The sequence below is a fragment of the Marmota marmota genome, unplaced genomic scaffold, assembly GCF_001458135.2.
Source record: "Marmota marmota marmota unplaced genomic scaffold, marMar, whole genome shotgun sequence".
NCBI classification, from domain to species: Eukaryota; Metazoa; Chordata; class Mammalia; order Rodentia; family Sciuridae; genus Marmota; species Marmota marmota.
This window is the reverse complement of record NW_025999944.1, coordinates 7,706,581-7,725,604: the sequence shown is the minus strand read 5'-3', so window position 1 is coordinate 7,725,604 and position 19,024 is coordinate 7,706,581. Positions and strand designations below refer to the sequence as shown.

The 19,024-nt window shown below is 57.8% G+C and overlaps 1 protein-coding gene across 4 annotated transcripts; it reads right to left on the bottom strand.

Annotated features, from left to right (window-relative positions):
- Positions 1 to 4,336: 4,336 nt before the first annotated feature.
- On the bottom strand, positions 4,337 to 19,024 carry Hr (HR lysine demethylase and nuclear receptor corepressor). Of its 4 annotated transcripts, none has more exons than XM_015499514.2 (19): positions 18,972 to 19,024; positions 17,095 to 17,744; positions 15,597 to 16,386; positions 14,169 to 14,319; positions 13,904 to 14,088; positions 12,384 to 12,551; positions 11,516 to 11,605; positions 11,238 to 11,353; positions 10,251 to 10,332; positions 9,575 to 9,738; positions 9,226 to 9,462; positions 8,888 to 9,053; positions 8,691 to 8,760; positions 8,352 to 8,482; positions 8,083 to 8,202; positions 7,672 to 7,787; positions 5,789 to 5,953; positions 5,250 to 5,378; positions 4,337 to 5,050 (listed from the first exon to the last, which is right to left on the bottom strand). In XM_015499514.2, exons 2-19 carry the CDS (start codon positions 17,704 to 17,706, stop codon positions 4,988 to 4,990), a joined length of 3,555 nt encoding a protein of 1,184 aa, XP_015355000.1. In that variant the 5' UTR covers positions 17,707 to 17,744; positions 18,972 to 19,024; the 3' UTR covers positions 4,337 to 4,987. The 4 variants fall into 4 exon arrangements, 3 of the variants coding, with proteins under 3 accessions (XP_015355000.1, XP_048657575.1, XP_048657576.1); XM_048801618.1 differs by lacking the exon at positions 18,972 to 19,024 and adding an exon at positions 17,895 to 18,925; XM_048801619.1 differs by lacking the exon at positions 18,972 to 19,024 and adding an exon at positions 17,895 to 18,922 and having other exon boundaries at positions 12,384 to 12,548.

Sequence of the window (19,024 nt, the reverse complement as noted above, 5' to 3'; positions counted from 1 at the left end):
CTCTTCGCCACGTACCCTCCCTGCAGCCTCCGACGCGCCGACGCGGAAGCGCCCGGCGAGCCCCGCCCGCTGAGAGTCTGCGTGTCACCGCGGCCCGCACGGATTGGCCGGCCCGAGTCGGTCACCGAGGGGGCGGGGACAGCCCGTTAAGGGGCGGGGCTCCGGCCCGGGGCTGTGGGGACCCTCGCCGCGCTTCGGCCCACTTGCCGTTCCTGTCTCTCTCTCGGGCGGTCTCCCGCCGCCAACCCCTCTAATTCCTCCAGCACGCACTTGTCAGTGCGGGTTCCGACGGTGACGTCATCCTTCCCGCAGGGTGCTGAGCGCCCGGGCGGCCAGTGGCGGTGGCGTCACAAGCCCGATGACGTCACAGAGGCCGGGACCCGCCACTTGGACCCACTGTCCAACTTTCATCATAAACAAATTAGGGCAAATTGCCCGAGATGATCACCTTCCAAATAACTTTCTTCTTACTTCGGTTAATTGTGCTAAATGTCAGGTGGCCCGTGGACACAGACTAATGCCTTGGAGATTCTGATCTAGTTGGAGAGATGGACACAGACATTTCATAAAAAGTCAACTAAGGGTTATAGGCTAAGTGCTAAATCATTGGTTTGGGCAGAAGATTTGCCAGACGGAGGCTCAGAGGAGGGGGAGGGCAAGACTGGGATGGTCAAGGTGGGGCAGGGGTGGGAACCCGAGGCAGGGATTTGGGGCTGAGAAACAGTCTGGAATCAGCGGCTCAGCCTTGGTCAGAGGGCCCCTGCTCACCGCATTTCCTATGCCCTGTACTCGGCCTCTGCTGCAGACTGAACCCTCGGAGGGTACGGGCGGTGCCTTCCCACCCAGCATGCAGGGCCTGGCGCATGGGGAGCAGGGTGTGGGTTGTTTTGGCCAGCTCCTGCTTCTCTCCCAGCCTGACCTTTCCTCTTCAGAGCTTCCTTTAACCTTCTCTCAGGACAGGAAGGCAGAGCCAGCTGGAAGGAATCTGCAAGCAGGCCAAGGCTAGGCTCTGCACCCCATCTATCCGCCCCTTCCCTCCTCTCCCCTGATGGCTTTGTACACCTCCCTTTTGAGGGGACAGTGACTTGGTGGTGCTGACAAAACTCTGGACTTCTGGATGGCTTGCTCTTGGCTGGGTTGGGCCTCAGTTTCCTCATCTTTAGAGTAGGGTCATAACAACCCTTGGTCCACAGGGTTGATGAAAAACCAGGACACCTTGAGAGGAGTTATGTGACCTGCCCAGCACTGGGCACCATCACCAGGCAATCCCACCAATGATCCAGGCTGAGTCCTTGCAGCCATATCACTTGTTACTCCTATACAAAGACCTGGCCTCGTGAAATGTGCATCTATGGCTGCCGTAGAGCGGGTCTTCACTCTCAGGAACACCCGACCTCCGTGGATGCTTCTTACATATTGGTGCTGACTGCAAGGTTCCTAGAGGCAGGGTGCTGTGTTGGCATGCCTCATGGGCTCACAATTTTTGGAAGCACTTGCTGAACACTGCTAGCCCCAGCCCTATCTGAGACCTTCTCACCCTACAAACATTTGGACTTACGGGCAAAGTCAGGACCCCAGGGCAAAGTCAGCAGCTTGCCAACGCGCGTTTGCTGTATTTATATCCCTCGATTTTCCCATCTGTGAAGTGGGGGCAGCGTTGGTCATAGACTCCTTTCTGCCTCCCAGGGATGATTTGAGAGAGTGAGCTCATGTCTGGGCAGGGCTCTGTGAGCTTCGGAGCATCCTAAGATAAACACCAGGCGCCCCAACTGCCTGGAAGAGCAAGTGAGGGAGGGAAAGAGGCTGACACAGGAACCTCCGAGGCCTCCGCAGAGTCTCCATTCCCAAAGGGGAAAACACTGCAGAAGTAGGAGGCTGCGCAGGGGTGGCCTGACGGGAGTGAGGCAGGGCAGGGCATGCGCAGCACGTGTGAGTGTATGAGCCCATGAGCAAAGAGGCTGGGGGATGTGGTCTCCTCTGGGACACGGGACTGAGATGGCAGGCTGTGGAGGACAAGGGTGTCTGTGACACTAGATATTACAGAGCAGCAAACCCTGTTTCTTTTCAGAACAGGGAGGGTGAGGAAGTGGCCCAAGCTACAGGAGGAGGAGGAGGTCTGGCTATAGACACTGGCTGCAGAGTGGGCTCTGCCACTCACTCCCCACATGACCTTGAGGGAGCCACATCCACCCGCTAGGCCAGCTGTCAAATGAAGGCATTGTTGGATCCCAGAATAGAAAAGTCATGTTAATGGCAAACCTGGTGAAATCCCAGGGAAGTCTGTTGCTTTGCTGGTGGGCTGCATCAATATTAATGTCTCAGTTTTGATAAAGACACATGTTTATGTAAGATGTTCCCGTTGGGGGGAGCTGGGTGAAGGATGACTGGGAGCTTACTGTGCTCTCTTTGTGAAGTGACTGCAAATCTAAAATGATTTCAAAATAAAAGGTCTGAGGATTTTATAAGGAAAAAGGGGAAGCGGGCCTCAGATGTGCACACCCCGAGTTCACTTCCAGCTCTGAGACTGGCGCATCTGTGGTGTGTGGGCTAGGGAGAGACTGAGGACAGAAGGTGGACAATGAGCTCCGGACCTCAGCCAAACAGAGGTCCCAGGGCCTCTGTGGGGGCACAGTGCCAGAGTACCCCAGGCCAAGGCTCAGGGTCAGTCTCCAACTGAGCTGGCTCTATTCCCAGGCCTACTCCTGGAACAAATGGACACACATCCACCTGCTGTTTACAAAGAATCGGACCACACAGGACCCCGAGGTGCTGGAACCCTCCATGGGAGAGGAATGAATTTCAGAGGACACAAGGTCTTGTGGTGAGCCCGTGAGCAAAGAGGCCTGGGGTAGGTGGTCTCCTCTGGGACCCAGAACTGAGATGGGCAGGCAGGGTGGCGGGGAGGGGTGGGGTGGGCAGGCAGCCTTCCCTGCTGATGAAGTTCAGAGCAACATCTTTCCCAAGAAGGACCCTGTATTTTGGGTCCTGGGTTGACACGAGGACAGGGGTAGAGAAGGTGAACTATAGGTAGGAATGTGTCACTCAGTGCTACTTGGAACACAATCAGCTATAAAGTGTATATTTTCGGAGAGGACAGAGAAGAGGGCAAGTTCATTTTTAAACTCCAGGAAGGTCTAAGACTATAATATAAACGAAGTGACCTGAGTCAGAAAACTTGGTTCAAATCCCAGTTCTGTCGCTAAAATTGCTGTATGACCTTGGGTGACTTACTTAACCCAAACCTGCCTGTTTTTTTTTTTTTTCTGTAAAATGGAAAGAAATCATATCTATCCCAAAATAGTGATAAGGGATTAAATGAGATCATTTAAATGAAAGAGATTAAATATATTCAATGAAAACAACAGTACAGTAAAATATAGGAGTTCCTAATTTTTTCTTTCCTTTTCTTTTTTAATCCCAAGAAAAAGTGAAAATAACCAAACCCTCCAAACAATGAACAAACCTAACTTTTTTTTTTTTTTAAATGAAGGATGGTTATATAAATCATGACACAGCCGTTTGGTGGAATATAAGTAGCCATTTAAAATGAAGGTTAGGAAGCAACATAGAAAAATGATCACAACACAGTGTTCAGAGAAAGAAACCAAGTACAAAACACACCAATTCAACCACGTCCACAACAAATCCCTGGAGAAATACGCACAAACACTCATAGTGGTTGGGTTGGGGTGAGCAGGGGTGGGCTTGCAGGTAACTTTCTCGTTTTCTAGAATGTTCAGAAACTAGGTTACATTTATAATAAAAAATTTTATTTAATAAAAAAAAAAAATCCCCGAACCACAGCAGGAACAATTAGGTGTGACAAGAGCTGGCTGAGATACACAGGGAAGGGTGGAGGGAGAGCCACACCAGAAGGGCCAAGGGAAGGGGCGGGCAGGGGCGGAATGGCAGTGAAGCTCAGCCTTGGGCACTGTAGCCACCAAGGGCAGTCAGCTGGGCAGGGCTTTCCTGGATTTCCCTCCAGGTCAGGGCAGACAGAAGAGGAGCGGTGGAGAAGCTGGGGGTTTGTTGGGAGCAGTGGGGCTCCAGAATCCACAGTCCAAAGCTGCCCAGGGAGGCCACTTCAGTGCTATGCCCAGGACTGTGTATCGCCTGCTGTCACAGTCAGGAGCATTTTCAGGGGGCAGCTCCCCGGAAAGCTCCAGGAACCCAGACTCCCGGAACAAAAGCAGGCAGTGGTATTTGAGGTCCCTGTCACTGAGTCCCCAGTCCCCACCTGCCCCTCTCGTCCTCTGCTCTAGAGCACATTTCCTTGTCTCCCCTCCCTCCCTAGGCCACGTGGCCTGCAGGAGCAGGGCCAACCAACTGGCAGCAGTCACAGAACAAGAGTTTAATGGAAATCATGAAGGTGGGAGGAGGGGGCAGGGGTGGCATCACCAGTGTCCTCTCCAGCCAAGCCAGGCAGGCCCTGATGCCATCTCCTCCCCACACTTCACGGCTCTTCTGACAGGAGGGAAGAATTTTGGTGGCCCCTGGTCCAGCATGCCCGAAGTGGGAAGAGCTGCCCGGAGCCCAGGGGGGACACAGGTGTGATAAGCAGAACTGCAGGTGAGGCTGGGTGGCAGGGCACGAGGCAGCAGAAGGAAGTGTTGCTTAGGCCAGAAGCAATTCCCGAGGTCCCCCAAAGAAGGGCTGTTTGTCTCCCGTGCTGGGGCGCAGGGATTGAAGGGACTCAGTCACCCTTAATACGGGCCTGGTACCATGGAGGAGGCGTAGGGGTGAAGCAGGTGCCAGCCTGCAAAGGGCAAGTGTGAGCTTCTTCGGTGGCACTGTGGTTGTGGGTGTTAGGGCCCAGGCAAGGGTGAGGAGTGGGGTACCCTGCTGGGGCCACAGTGGTGTTTATGGGATTGACCCAAAGTCCCTAAGTCCCCCGGCGCCTTCCCTGGCTGAAGCTGTGCCTGGTGAAACTGCACCCAGGTGGACACCTGGATTACCTGCCCGCCACCTTGCCCCACCCCCATGTCCCCTATTTAGCCTCCTCTAATGTCCCCACAGCCACCTTCACTGCTTGGAACACAGCCCAGTCCATCTAGGAAAAAGAGAGAGGACAAAGAATTTTCAATCACATTCCGGGGCCCACAGCTCCCCCTCCCCCTGAGAAAACCCTCTCTCTGCAGGGCAGACTGACTTCTGGCCTGGCACAGAGCCGGACCTGGCCTGTCCACCACAGCTGTGCCCCAGGGGGGTTTGGACGGCACACCCAGCCTGCTGGCAAGGGTCACACTCACTTGGGCATAAAGCAGGTGGCAGTCTGGAGGCAGGCCGGTTCCCTGGTGACAGAGCTGAGCAGAGAGGGCAGAGGTCTCAGGGGACAAGAAGTGCTGGGTGACGCTGACTGTGCTCACCAGGCCCTGCACCTGTGCCAGGGAGGGCGGGCAGGAGGGTCAGTGCAGGCTCAAGGTCATGCATCCTGTCCCTGCTTCTGTAGTCCCTGAGGTCTACTTCCTCTGATGACCCCACCCAACTCTCAGAGAGGAGAGGACAAGGATACAGCACCATGTAAACAGGTGTCCTAAACCAGGCCAAAGGGATGCCCAAGGGCCACTGAGGAGGCCAAGACCAGAGCACCCCTCTGGGGCGGGTCCCACTTGGACTTGAGGACCCAAGGACCCCACAGCTTCTCTGTCGCCTCCTCCCCACTGCAGGTCATGGCTCCTGCCCTCTCGCTCTGGGGCCTGGAGAGAATGCTATGTGACCCTGGGGGTTCTCTGTCCCTTGCTTCTGCTCCCCTGATCTCCCCACGGAGCCCTGCCCACAGGGGAAGCACCTGGTGGGGTGCCCCTGCGGGCACCAGCACGGCCTCTCCGGGAGCCTGCAACAGGGTCCAGCAGTTCACACCCCACTCCTCCCGCAGGCGCCGGCGAAGCCCCGCGTCCAGGTAGCAGCTGCCTGGGGCACCGGGCTCCAGGGTCCCTGCCTCGGCAGGGCACACCTTAGGGAAGAGAAGGGGAGATGAGCCAGAGGTGAGAGGGAGGGGGCCGCGGGAGGAAGGGGACATGGGCTTCACAGAAGCCAGGGTGCAGGAGCTCGGGGACAGTCAGATCTTGAGAGGCAGGCAGCGGAGGGCACGGGATGGGAGGAAAGGGGCTGGTGGCGAGGGCTGGGGCAGCTCAGGGTGTCACAGCAAACATTCAGCTGGAAGGAGCTTAGAGGAAAGGATTAAGGACGCTGGAGTTGAGGGTCTAATCCCTGCTTTCCTGGGGCCAGCTGCCTTTCCCAGCCTCTGTGGCCCTGGCTTGGTCCCTGGTCCTCTCTCAATGGTGCTCCTTTCTTCAAAACCCAGCAAGATGTCCTGCATAATCTCCCCTCCTCAACGGTCCACACCATGGCATCTGTGACTGGCCTGCAGTGGCTGCTAAGGTGGGGGACAGTCCCAACGCGTCCTGAGATCCTGGATCCAGAAGCGCAAGGCCACACAGAGGTTCTGATTCTCAGTGGGTGGACAGGCTTGCCTGTTCAGACCAGGGCCTCTGCGGCAGGAACTGCTATGGGGGCCGACACCAGCCCAACCAGAGCTCCTGGGGCAGGCAGGGACTCGTGGAGGCCGCAGGAGGAGGTGCCCAGGGAACACCTGCTGAGGTGAACGCCAGCATCATGCTCCAACTGGTCACCAGCTAGATCCACCCCCTTCAGCTAGGACCTCAGCCATCATCCCTGGGCTGAGAGCTACCAGACTGGGCTGAGGGGGGGAGGGGAAGACTGGTGAACCAGACTAGACCCTAGAGAGTGCCAGCCAGGTGCCAAAATGTCCTTGCCAAGAGATCCAAGTCCATCCTGGGGCCAGAGCTGTGTGTTCCCAGGCCACCCAGTGAGAACGTCCCCTCTTAGACCTCTCCCATGAATCATCGTGTTGGGCCATTCAGGACTGCCCACAGCCAGCCACACCCTGGCCAGACGAGGCCATCTGTTTATGACGGGTGCCTCTGTCTGCTCCCTTCTGGGTGTCCCAGCATCGGTGTGTGCCTCTGCAGAGGTGTGCAGGACGTGGTGGACAACACCCCCTTGGCCTCTGCGTGTCTGTGTGTGCCTCAGAGGGGTGACACTTTGTGGAAGTCTTTTCTCCAGGATAACTGGGGCCCAGCTGGACTCTGCAGCCATGAGGCCCCTGTCCGGGCTGGGTCTCTCCTCTACCTGCCCCTGGTCTACCGCCCTCGGCTCTCTACCTGGCTAGACCTCCCTTGGGCAGTCTCTTCTCATTTCCTGGTGGAGCCATAAAAGGGGAGCAGCAGGGCTCCCCTTAGCCTCTGCCAGGCTCACCCTGCCCCAGAGCCCAGGAAAGGGAGGCCGCTGGCCCAGGAGGAGCAGAGAGGTGACCTGGGTCGGAGCCGACCGAAGCTCAGAGCTCAGCTTCACCGTGAGCCTCCATTTCCTGTCTACAAAATGAGTCAGGACAGGGGGAGAGTAATGGGCGGACATTAAGGTACCCAAGGCCCGTAGCACAATGCCCAGCCTACATCAGTAGGTCCCTGCTCTCCTGTCACACCACCTTCTCCTTTGGAGCCCCTCCACAGAATGGGGGTCCTCGTCTGCCTTCTCTGTACCTGTTTGAATGACTGGGGCAGGCCAGCTCCCCGTGGGGGCTGGGGTGGGGAGCAAGCACAAGAGATGGGCACGGGGTACACAAGACAAGCTCCCAGCTTCCCTCCTCACCATCTGGAGAAAGCGGCGGATGCGCTGGGCGTCCTGTGCCCGGAACACGTGCCACACGGTGCTCACCTGGCTACCGGGAGACCAGAGCCCCTCCCCGTCCAAGCCTGAAAGGAAATCTGCAGGAGAATGATGGCTCAGGTGGGCCCAGAGCAGGAGGAGACCGACACTTTAGTCACTAGCTTGTCCCTCGTCCTGTCCCCAGCCCACCTCTTTTTTCTTTCTTTCTTTTTTTTCTTTCCTTTTTAAAAAAAGGTGCTGGGAGTTGAAACCAGGGCCTCTCACATGATAGGAAGTGCCACTGAGCTATACCCAAACCCTTTTGAGACTGGTCTCACTAAGTTGTGATCCTCCTGCCTCAGCCTCTCAAGTAACTGGGATTACAGCATGTGCCAAGGCACCTGACTGACCCACCTTTCTGTGCCCGGTGCCAAGCAGGAAGTGGTGCCTCTGCATGAACCAGGATGCTGACCAGGTCAGCCACCTCCACACAGAGGTTCTTGGTCCCCAGATGTCCACGGTGTGAGCTCACGCCTGTGTGGAGACAGAGAATGGATGGTTTGGAACAGAATAAAAGAGCACTATGGGCCTCAGGACCTTGGCACAGACACCAGTGTACCCCAAGATGACAGATACAAGGTGAGGGTAGGGAGTGGCCAGGACAGGCAGGGCACTGCACTCACCGTGAGCCGCCCAGAGCTGGGGCTCCAGCAGATGCAGGGCAAGGCCGGGTGGGAGGTAGGAAGCCAGGTTGAGTTTCCCGCGGTGGGCACAGTACTCGGGGAGGGGCAGGCTGGAGGCGAGGTTCTCCACCCTGTGGGCAGCGGGCTTTGCGCTCAGCAGGTCCAACCCAAGTGCCAGAGGCCCCACTAGACACCCCACCACCACACTGAATGACTCCCAGAGGGCAAGCTGGGAGCAATGAGGTCCCAGGGGACGGTGGGGGTGTTGAAGGAGGGGTGGGTGGATAAGGGACAGATGGTGGGGGAGAAGACAGGGCTGGCCCTTGGGATCCCGCACACCTGCTGGTGTCCTCATCTCCCAGAGCTCGGTGCAGCAGGAGGACAGAGCCCTCGTCTGACTTGGGGCGCACTAGGGGAGAAGACAGAGTGGCGCTGGCCTCGGAGGAGCTGGCCCTCGGGTCCCAGGGACAGCAACACATGGGTGCAGCCCCTGTGCAGGGCCCCACTGCCCACCACCCCACATCAGGAATACTTACTCTCGGGCTGAGAAAATCCCTCCCAGAAGGCTGTGCTGTCCAGGCTGGTGGGCTTGGGGGGACCTCGGGGAGTCAGTGTCTGCACCTGGCCTCCAAGCACCCCCAGCGCCCCCACGTCCCACAGGTGGCCTCGCAGTGTTCTCTGAATCCCTGACACCAACACGGGCTGCAGAGGGAGGGAGGGAGGAAGGCAGGGCGCAGGGAGGATGAGAGGCAGCCCTCCCGGAGCACTGGCAGCTCCAGGGCAACCCGGAGGTGCAAGGGGACAGTGGGCCTAGGGATGGGGGCCTGCAGGCGGGTGAGGCCCAGAGGGCCTGAGGGGAGAGGCCGACACTCACCTGGCCCTGCCTCCAGTGCTCCTGGAAGAGGTGGAAACCCCGCCGAGGCCTGGGCTCCTGGAGCCACAGCAAGGCCCCCGGGGGCTGCAGCCGCGGCCTCACTGGTGAGAGGGGCAGGCTCAGGCCCTTGCGCAGGCCTGGCCCTGCTCGGAGGCCCGGCCCCAGGGCTTTCTCCTGGATCTTGCGTTCCACCACTTGCGCGATGATACTGTCCAGGATGTTGGTGATGCGGTCATCCTGGGGGCAGGGAGGGAACAGGGCAGGAGGGCTCAGGACCTGTCGGCCCCACAGGGAGGCAGCCCAGTCTCTGGTCCCAGGCTCCCCGCCCTCCCTCCGTGCCCTGGCTCACACTGGGCAGGGCCGGAGTAACAGGGGCAAAGGCCATGTGGATCCGCTCGTGTCCCAGGCAGAGTTTGACAGCAGTCGAGGCCAGCAGTTCACAGAGAGAGGGACAAGGCAGGGGCCCTCGGCTGGCCCGGTCCTCTGTTGGGGTCTCAGTGGAGTCTGGGGTCTCTGTTGGGAAAGAAAATAGCAATGTCTGCTCTCCTCACCAACATCCCCCGTGCCAACTCTGCTCGTGCCTCCCACCATGACCTTCTGCCACAGGCAGCTCCAGAGCCTCTTGAAAGGGGGGCCTAGAACCAGAGTCTGACTGGAGAAGAGGCTGGGAGACCCATCTCGAGCAGAGTGATGGGCATTACTGGGAGTGGGGGTGGGAGGCTGCTTTCTTTCTTGTTTTGGGGGGGGGGTACTGGGGATTGAACCAGGGGTGCTTTACCATTGAGCTGCATCCCACCCTTTTTACATTTTATTTTGATAACAGGGCCTCACTAAGTTGCTGAGGCTGTCTTCAAACTTGTGATCCTCCTGACTCAGCCTCCCGAGTTGTTAGGATTACCAGGATGTTGCCATGCCCAGTAGGGGTGGCTGTTTTCTAAAGCAATTGCAGATTGTTCCTGGACATTTCTGCTGCCTGCTGTCTCACTGCATCACTCTGTCCAAGGAGGGGGTGGGGAGCCGCTCACCCTCTTTGATGTCCTTGGTCCTGTTGAGGTCCCCATTGCAGGAAGGTCGTGGAGTTGAGGGAGTTTTCTCTGTGGGCTCCTTCTGTTAAACCCCCAGTGCAACCAGAGATTTTTAAAACGGCAGCTACAACTCAACTCAACCCACAAGAATTAATGATGGACTCCTGTAAGTCCCCAAATTGTGTTTACAGGAGTAAAGTATTACAGGACATAATGTAAGGAGAGAAGCAGCTACTCATGGACTTCTCCTTACAGTATGATTTAAAGTACAAGAACATAAATGCAAATAAAAATATTGACAAAGGACTGGAAAGAAATATGTCAAAATGTTTATGGTGGCATGTGAGGTCATTATCGTTTTCTTCCTCATGCTTTGTACTTTCCCAAATTTCCACAGGAGTATGTGGCACGGGGTCTGATACACAAAACACGCTTAGAGAACTATTTCTTGAATGGATAAGTTTTATCATAAAAAAACATGAACTTCATAAAAACTTTGTACCATGCTGAGCACCTGCTGCACTTGGTGCTGGGAAAACTGAACTAGAAGCAGCGTGAACTGGGGGGCTGGGGCTGGGGCTCAGTGGCAGAGAGCTTGCCTCGCACATGTGAGGCCCTGGGTTCGATCCTCAGCACCACATAAAAATAAACGAATAAAAATAAAGATATTGTGTCCATCTACAACAACAACAACAACAAGAAGAAAATTTTTAAAAAAGAAGCGTGAACAGGAAGAGGACTCGATGCAGGCAGGGAGTGAGGTGGGTGTAGAGGTAAGGTACCAGATGCTGGCGCTCACTGCTGGGATGCTAATCCCCAGGCGAAGTAGGGAAGTAGCCCAGTCCCATTGGCTTCCGTGTCCCTCTTCATCCCCATCAAAAGAGAAGGGCCAAACCCCTTGCAAAGGTCAGTCACTCGCAGGCACACTTACCCCACCCTGGGGCCTACTGTTAGTCTTTGTGAGGTGAGCCATGCCCTGGTTCTTACCTGCGGGCCCCCATCTGCAGTGGCCCACACCCGGGCATCAGTTTGGCAGGGGCAATGCCCCCGGATGTCGAACTTGACCCAGACCTGGTGCATTGCAGTGCTCAGTTGGGTCAACACTGGGGGTAGAGAGGAGAGTAGGAGGCTGGGGGGAGTGCAGACCAGCAGCTTGGCCTCAGCAATGGGAAGGACATGGCACCAGGGTGAGGGACAACCAGACAGGAAGCTGGTCTCCCTCAGGACCCACCCACTCCACGCTCCACCCCTCCATGATGGCTCACCCTGGCTAGAGACAAACTGGGTCAGCATCAGAGAACAGGCAGCGTGCCCAGCCTCCTGGGCACACTCCTCCGTGGACTGCTCCGGAGAGCCTGTGGGGTGGGAAGGGAGACGCTGCAGGTCCAGAAAGCAAGGTAACCATGGGTTAAGGTCAGGGAAGAAGGCCAAGGACATGATATGAAATCAGGGGCTCAACAAGCCATAAAGCTTGTTGCTTTCTGGGAAACTTGGGCACACAGTGTCATAGGATTCTCTGCCTGCCGAAAGCAGAGGCTTTCATATGCGTCTTTGCAACAGCTCAAAGTGGTCATGTGGGAGAGAATGTTCCAGAATGTTTCTGATTCTGGAAATTTTTTTTAGCCATATCTCTTGGAACACCGAGAAACTTCAAGACCTCAGGTGATTGGGTTGAGGCAAGGAAATGAAAAGTGAGAATCATGAAAAGAACGGATAGAGTCAGAAGATCTAAGTCTAAATGCTGGCCTTAACACTTACTAGCTGCTCGGTCTTGGGCAAATCACTTAACCTTTCTGAGTTTTTCTTATCTGGAAAACGGAGGCAAAAATACCCACCTCACAGTGTTACAACAGGTTTAAAAAGATGCAAGCTGAGCAAAATGGGAGGCATAGAGTAGGCACCCGACTTCTCTTAAGGGTGGGCAAGGATACAGGCGTGGCCCTTGATCTGGGGAGAGGGAAAGTTCTGCTCTAAGGGGCAATGAGCCGCAGTGGCTCAGGCCAGGGCTGGGCGGGGCAGGGAGGCTCTTTGGAGAGAGGCAGCCAGGAAATGGCCACACACCCTAGAGCAGGCCCACAGGGCCTCCCTCCCCGCCCACCCACCACCCACCCCCAGCCCCTGGCCCCTCCCTACCTGCTTTGTCCCGGGCCCTCCCAGCACCGGACATGCGACCACAGGCCACACACAGCCGGTGGCTGCAGCGGGGGCATCTCCAGTGGGTGTTGAAGAGTCCATGGTGGCAACGGCTACAGCAGCGTGGGATGCCCGGGCTTTCCTCGGTCACGGCTGGTCCCAAGCCTGCTGACCACAGGAGAGATCAGGGTCAGGGGACTGAAGGCGATGTCCTTTCAGCTTCGTATGGGAAGCCTCCAGGCAGAGGGGGGAGAAGCAGGGAGCGGTTTCCACCTGGAGGAGGGAGACAGTCCCCTTGATTCCCCCCAACTTAGCAGTCCCTGACAAGAACATCCCTGCAGGAACCACCCCCTCAGACAAGGCCACCCCCCCAGCCATGGCCCTAGCTTCCCAGGCCTGCCCCGGGGACCCTCTGAATGAATAATCCATGCCACTTCCAGCACGTGCCTTCAGCCCCGCTCCCTGCCTCCCCAGCCCTGCTTGCTACCAGAAACAGACATGGTCACTGCTCCAGTGGCCTTTCCTTCAGGGGACACTGTATTTTCTTTTGAAGAGGAAATCTTAAGAGGCCACATCTGTCTTTACCCAAAGGAGTGGATTTTTTTTTTTTCAAGAGCAAAATTTCAGATTAAGCCATGATTGACAGGTAGAAAAGGAGCGGGCACATTCAGCAAGCACCTGGGCTGGGTTGGGGACTCCAGGCTGCTCCGCACTGGGCCCCTGCCCTCCCAGCATTCATACTCCAGGCGGCGAGATGGACCCGCTGACACAAGGTGACTAGGCACCACAAGGAAGGTGTGGTGGGGCAGCTCCAGGAGTGGGCCCCAAAGTATGAGTAAGTCTTCATGCACCAGGTAGGAAGGGAGGGGCAGGGTACTCCAGACGAGGGAACTGCCAGTGTCAAGGCCCCAGGGGGTGGACGGCTCTGGTGATCCGGGAAGGGAAGGAGGGATGGGTGTGCGTGCTGGGAATCCAGCCTGGGAATAACAGGAGCCAACAGGAGCAGACAGTGGCCCGCTGAAGAAAACATGGGGTGCTGGCCATTTCCGGGGCAAGAGGAGCCACAAATGATCTCCACAAACACCCCTTCCAGTGACGGGCAGGCCCAGGGCTGTGTGATTACAAAGACCACTCTGGTGCTGTGAGAGGTGGGCTGGAGGGACAGCCTGAGCCTAGAACTCCACCAGGCGCCCTCCAGTCTTGATCATCAGCCTGAATCCCACCAGCCTCCTGGGCCCATGAGCCTCACCACCCCAGGAAGCCTCCCGGCCCGCCTCCCAGGGTTCCTGCAGACACTTGTACTTGGCCTTGTTTTCCCCACAAGCCCTGAGGCTCTCTGGGAATTGGGCTGGACCAGGATTTACACTTCCCAGCATCCCCCACCCAAGCCAGAAACCTCAGCGTTGACTAAGAGACCGACTCAGAAATAAGGACAGACTGAGGCAGGAGCTCTTCTGAGGTCACAGCAGGCTTAGGAAGCCACGGCGGGGGGTGGGGGATGGAAGGGAGGTCCAGCTCACCCTCACGCTGCGCCCAGGCCAGGGCCTCCCGCTCTCTCCGCAACAGGCGGCACAGTCGGTCCCCCAAACCACTCAGCAGGTGCTTGGCGAGGCCCATGCTGAGTCCAGCTTCCAGGCCAGACCCTCCACCCTCCTCAGGGCTGCGCAGGGAGTCTTCCTCCGGCTGCTCCCCTCCCAGAGGCAACCTGCAGACCAGGCAGAAGCCCGTGAGGAGGGAGCCCCGGGCCAGAGGAGGGGATGCTGGGGAGGCCAGGGCCAGGCTCACCTCTGTGCTCGCTGGGAGTGGCAGGTCGGCCCACCCACCTCTCCAGCTGCCTGGGCACAGCTTTGGCATTGAGCGATGCCCGTTGACAGAGACGGGCAAGGTATGTCCTGAAGCCCAGGGTCCTTGAGGCTGGTCCTGCCGTCTCGGGATCCTAAGGAAACAATGCAGCTGGTCAGGAGTTTGGGGTTCTGGGGCTCAGGCCAACCCTAGCCCCCTGTTTCAGCACCCACCCTGTCCACGCATACAGTCCAGTCCCTTCCTTGCCCCAGGCCTGTGAGGCCTAATTCAGAACCAGCAAGAGCGGGCCAGGGAGCCAAAAGGTCCACACACGAGGCTGAGCAGTGGCCTGCCCTCCTCTGTCCTCCTTCCTGACTTGGCCTCTCATGCCCTGGCATGGACGGAAGCTGAGGGAAGGGGTGTCTGGTGTCGGGCCCAAGGCTTTGGGCAACTGGAGCGACGGTCCTCACACAAGTGCGGGATCCTTCCAGTGTCGAATCTGGCTAGCTCCACGAGGGTTTAAGTGATACGGCTGGCCGAGTGACAGCGCGAGGAGACAATCCCAACGCAGACAGACGATGGAGGGCGCCGGAAAGTGAGAAGGCTGGAGGGTTTCAACACAGGCCACAGGTGCAGTAACCCAAGAAGGCGAGGAGGCCAACCACTTCCCAGGCCAGACGAGGCCTGGGGGGTGCAGACAGACCCGGGCCGGGCGCGGAGGTACTTGTTCAAGGCCACAGACAGTCCTGATCCACACCAAATAGTCCAGAAGGCGGAGAAAGTAGGGGATCCTAAAGAACTGAGGCCAGGCCAGCAGCGCCGGAACCCTCTGTGAAGGACACAGTGTAGCGGCAGCGTCCAGGATGTGCCCAAGGTCCTAACAGTGAAGAGTTCAAGCTGAGCCTCCATGGTCCAGCTGGCCAACAGGCAGGACAGGGATCCTTCCGGACAGGTGACGCCAATCCAGGATTTGTGGCACAAATAATCATGGCCATGAACATTGATTGTTTATTAAGAGCCACCAATTCTATCATGCCCTTGATGTGGATTATTATAGTATTTAATCCTTGCAGCAGGCTTCGTGAGGTAGACACATCTTTATCCCCATTTTATAGATGACACAACTGAGGCCCAGAAAGGTGAAGTTATTTACCCAGGGTCACACAGCTACTGATCAGCAAAGTCAGGAAGCAAGCACTTTGAACCCAAAGCCCATGCTGCCATCAACATACCACGGCTTGGCAGGAGACAGGGAGATGGAAACCATTGGCTGGAAGGCGGAAGGCTCTGGCTGTAGATGCTGAGAAGCCCCAGAGAGCCACAGACACTGAGGCAGGAAACCTGACAGCTGGGTGTAGTCCAGCCTTAAAGCACCTATGGACCTTGTCCCCTGCAGAGCCCCAGCCCTACGGAGCCTCCACCACCCCTTACCTTTCTGTTCCTCCAGCTGTTCTGCCTCTGCCTTGCTCCCTATTGATGTGTCCAGCACCTCCTGCCACACTCCAGTCCCCTGCCCCGTGGTGCCTGGGAAAGGGTCAGGTGGACGTTTGGGGGTGGGGCCGCCTGCTGCTCCCTGGACCTCAGGGCTGCCTGCCCTCTTGAGGGCCCGGAGCCGGGCAGCTGAGCTCTTCTCATCCCCAGGACAGTCGCCTGGACACCCAAACTGCTCCGAGTGCCGTGTGAGCCATGTCTTCTTCAGCTTGGTGTGGTGGCTTGGGGGGCAGGCCCTGGGACCAGGCACCTTGTTCACTGCCTCTCTGGATGCGTGGGGCCCACTGGTACCCCCCTCCAGGCTCTCCTGGCACTTCCCACAAGAACCAAGATCCCCCTCTCTAGCGGGTGGGTGGGATGAGCAACAGCCCCCCTGGGTGGTAGGAGGCCCAGGAGAGGGGCACCTTGGGGTGGCTGGTGGCCCCAGGGGGTACCCAAGGCTGCCACTGCCTGGTATAGCCCAGACGTTGCCAAGAGTATGAACCAGGCCTGGGGGATAAGTGGGCCAGTGGGGCGGGGGAATAGTGTCTGGATGCCCCAGGAAACGTGGGCAGAGAGTCTGCTGCCTGCCAGCTCCGGTCTCCCCATCCCTCTGGGGCAGTGAAGGGCCTTCTGCCTCTCGGGCTCTCTGGAGGTGTCCACCAGGGGCTGAGCCCAGCAGGCCAGGTTCCAATGTGGCCACGGGTTCCTTTGCCACCCTGAGAGTGCTCGGATCCTTGTGATAAAAGCCCTGAGAGTGGAGAAAGAGTTCAGTTAGTGCTGGCTTGGTTCCCAGGGTTTAAAAGGACAGGCAGGACCAACAGCAGCAGTTGTCATGAACAAAATACTGCTGCTGTGAAACCACCGAACAGCTCACCAATCAGGTGATCAATGGCACTGCCCGGGGTCCCCTGAGTGGTTCCTCGTTGCCCTGGGATCCCCCAGAGCCTCCTCTGGGATTTCTCAGACTTCACCACAATCCAACAACTAATGTCAGCTCATGGCTGACCCTGCCAAAGGGCATCCAGGACCTATTTAGGTGATTTGGTGCCTTGACCCATATTAGTTTTTAAGTATTTTAAAATCTTAATCTGGGCATGGGGTTGCCTATGGGTGAGAAACCTTAGGTACAAGTTATGAGGTCCCAGCATATCCCGTTCCTAGATACAGAGAGACCTTGCCTATCCTGCACCCCAGGACAAGGCCACGCATATGAAGGGCAGGGTTTCCAAGGCCTTGGCCTGGGTGGGCAAAGGGGAAGTCAGCGGCTGCAGAAGCCTGAGGGCAAAGGAGGGCCAGTAAGATGAGCTGCTGGGGCCGGGGGCAGCTGGTTGCACGGGCTGACTCCAGGGGACAACTTTGGACTCCTCCAGGTCATCAGATGGACCGGCAGAGTGGTATCATTAAGTATATTGTGTGTCCTGAGCCCCAGGTGACTACCCTCTGCTCCTGCACTCACCTTGCTGCCTAAGCTGAAGGCGGAGGGCACTTTGGGCTGGCCCCCGGAGTACACCCAGGGGGGTGGGGCCAAGGGCCAGTCACATGGACGCTCTGGGGGCAGACTGGATACTAAGTACGGCGGCAAGCAGGTGGGCACCCAGAAGGGAGCTCGCTCCAGGATCTTGGTCTCCAGCAGGAAAGGACAGTGCACAGGTCGGAAGGCCACAGGGTCACTCTTGGGATGGCCACCGCTATGCTCAGGAATAAAGGGGCCATAGCGAGGTGGGCATGCTGGCCTGCAAAAAGCTAGTGGATGGGCCAGCATCGCCTCTTTCCAGCGCAGTCCTTCCTTGCTGCCCAGCCAGCTGGCCTTCTTCTCCCCATTCCGGGGGCCCTCACCCTCCACCAGTGGGAGCGTGTCCTTGGGGCCCTGGGGGAAGCCAGGAGGAAACCAGGAGTCTGGGGTACTCAGGATGCCCCTCCAGAAGGGAGCGGGCTCTCCCAGGCACAGTGCCCCATGGCGCAGGCTATCCCGCGGTGGAGTACCAGGCTCCTGTCCCACGATGCCGTTCTCAGGGGCTGTCTTCTCCCAGGCTGGGGTGTCCTTCAGGAAGCTGGGCGTGCTCTCCATCACTCTCCTGCCCTCATGGGGCTCTCCCAGGGAGGTCCCTAAAGCATTATCACCAAAGCATGAGTTCCTTGGGCACAAGCCCCAAGCAATTTACCGCTGGCACAGAGCAGGCACTGCCCTGGCAGCACCGAAGTGGCTCAGACCAGTAAGGCAAGTACCAGTCCACAGCTGGGCACCATGCAACCTACCATGTGTGGCCTGAAGGATCATGTCTGGGTGCGATGCCCCAGCATGGGGAGCTCACTCCTTCCCCCAAATTCTGGTCCCCACCTGAATTTGAGGGGCCAAGTTCAGCAGAAACTACCATTTCTAGGGTGACGTGTTCTGGCCTCACAGAGCCAGAAATCTGATCATGAGCCCTGGAGAAGAACAGGGAGCAAGAACCCAAAAGTTCAACTCTGTGGAAGGCAGGAGGACAGACCATCGTCACCTGCTGTGTGACCTTGGGCAAGTCTTGTTGTTCCTCTAAGCCTCAGCATGCCCTGGGATAAAATGGGGCTTAGGTTTCAGGGAACTCTTCCCAAACTGCAGCTTGTGGTTTTGGGGGTGCTGCTTGCCAGCCTCTGCCTCCAGCCCCAGCTAGACAGGACTGGAGTCACTGGGAAGGGCAGGTAGCCAGGGCTGCTCGCTGCAGTCTCCCTCCACCTGGGCAGCTCTGAATCTGCCTTCCGAGGCTCCAGTTTCTTGGCTTTCTCCAGCAGAGCCCCAGGACCACTGCCTGGTGGCTAGGATCTGTGGTGGCTGGGCTGGGGAAGAGTGAGCCAGCAGAAGATAGGGGATTAAGAGGTTGCGGCAGGGCTGGTTAAAGCTGCCCTAGCTCAGCCAGCAAGGCCAGCGCCGGGGTGCCGCTGTTAACTGCAGCCTGGCAGGGGGGAGGGAAAGAGGCGGGGAAAGCGGGCTGGGCCCCAGAGAGAGAGGCAAGGGAGGGAAAATTGAACGTGTGTGCGAGGGACCAGGATGACAGGTGGCACCAGAGCGGCAGCACTCTCTTAGCGCAATTCTTTCGGCCGGCGGGTGGAAGCCCAGCAAGGGAGATGAGGACCGGTGGCACAGGGCGCCTGGGCTCTCCGAGGAGCCGCCGCTCCCATCGGCCCAGCCCCTAACAGGGAGCATCCTAACTTTTCGATGTGTGGCCCGGCCCAGAGGGGCACGGAAAACCCATTCCCTGCGTGCGCCCCGGGCTCGGATCGGAATTCCCCCGCCGGGAGAGTACCCGGACATTAGGATGTCGCGGTGCCCCCCTGGCGCCCCCTCTCGGCGCTTACCTGGGCTTCACGGACAGGGCGCGGCGCGGGCGGCGGCGCTCCTGTTGGCCGGC

Bases quoted from the DNA above. Each gene is read 5' to 3' on its own strand.
- Hr (XM_048801618.1), bottom strand. From the start codon at position 17,916: ATGATCCTTCAGGCCACACATG. The intron at 16,387-17,094 runs GTGAGTGCAGGA...CTCCACTCTCAG, and splicing joins CCTTCAGCTTAGGCAGCAAG to GGCTTTTATCACAAGGATCC. The intron at 14,089-14,168 runs GTGAGCCTGGCC...CCTGGTCTGCAG, and splicing joins CACTCCCAGCGAGCACAGAG to GTTGCCTCTGGGAGGGGAGC.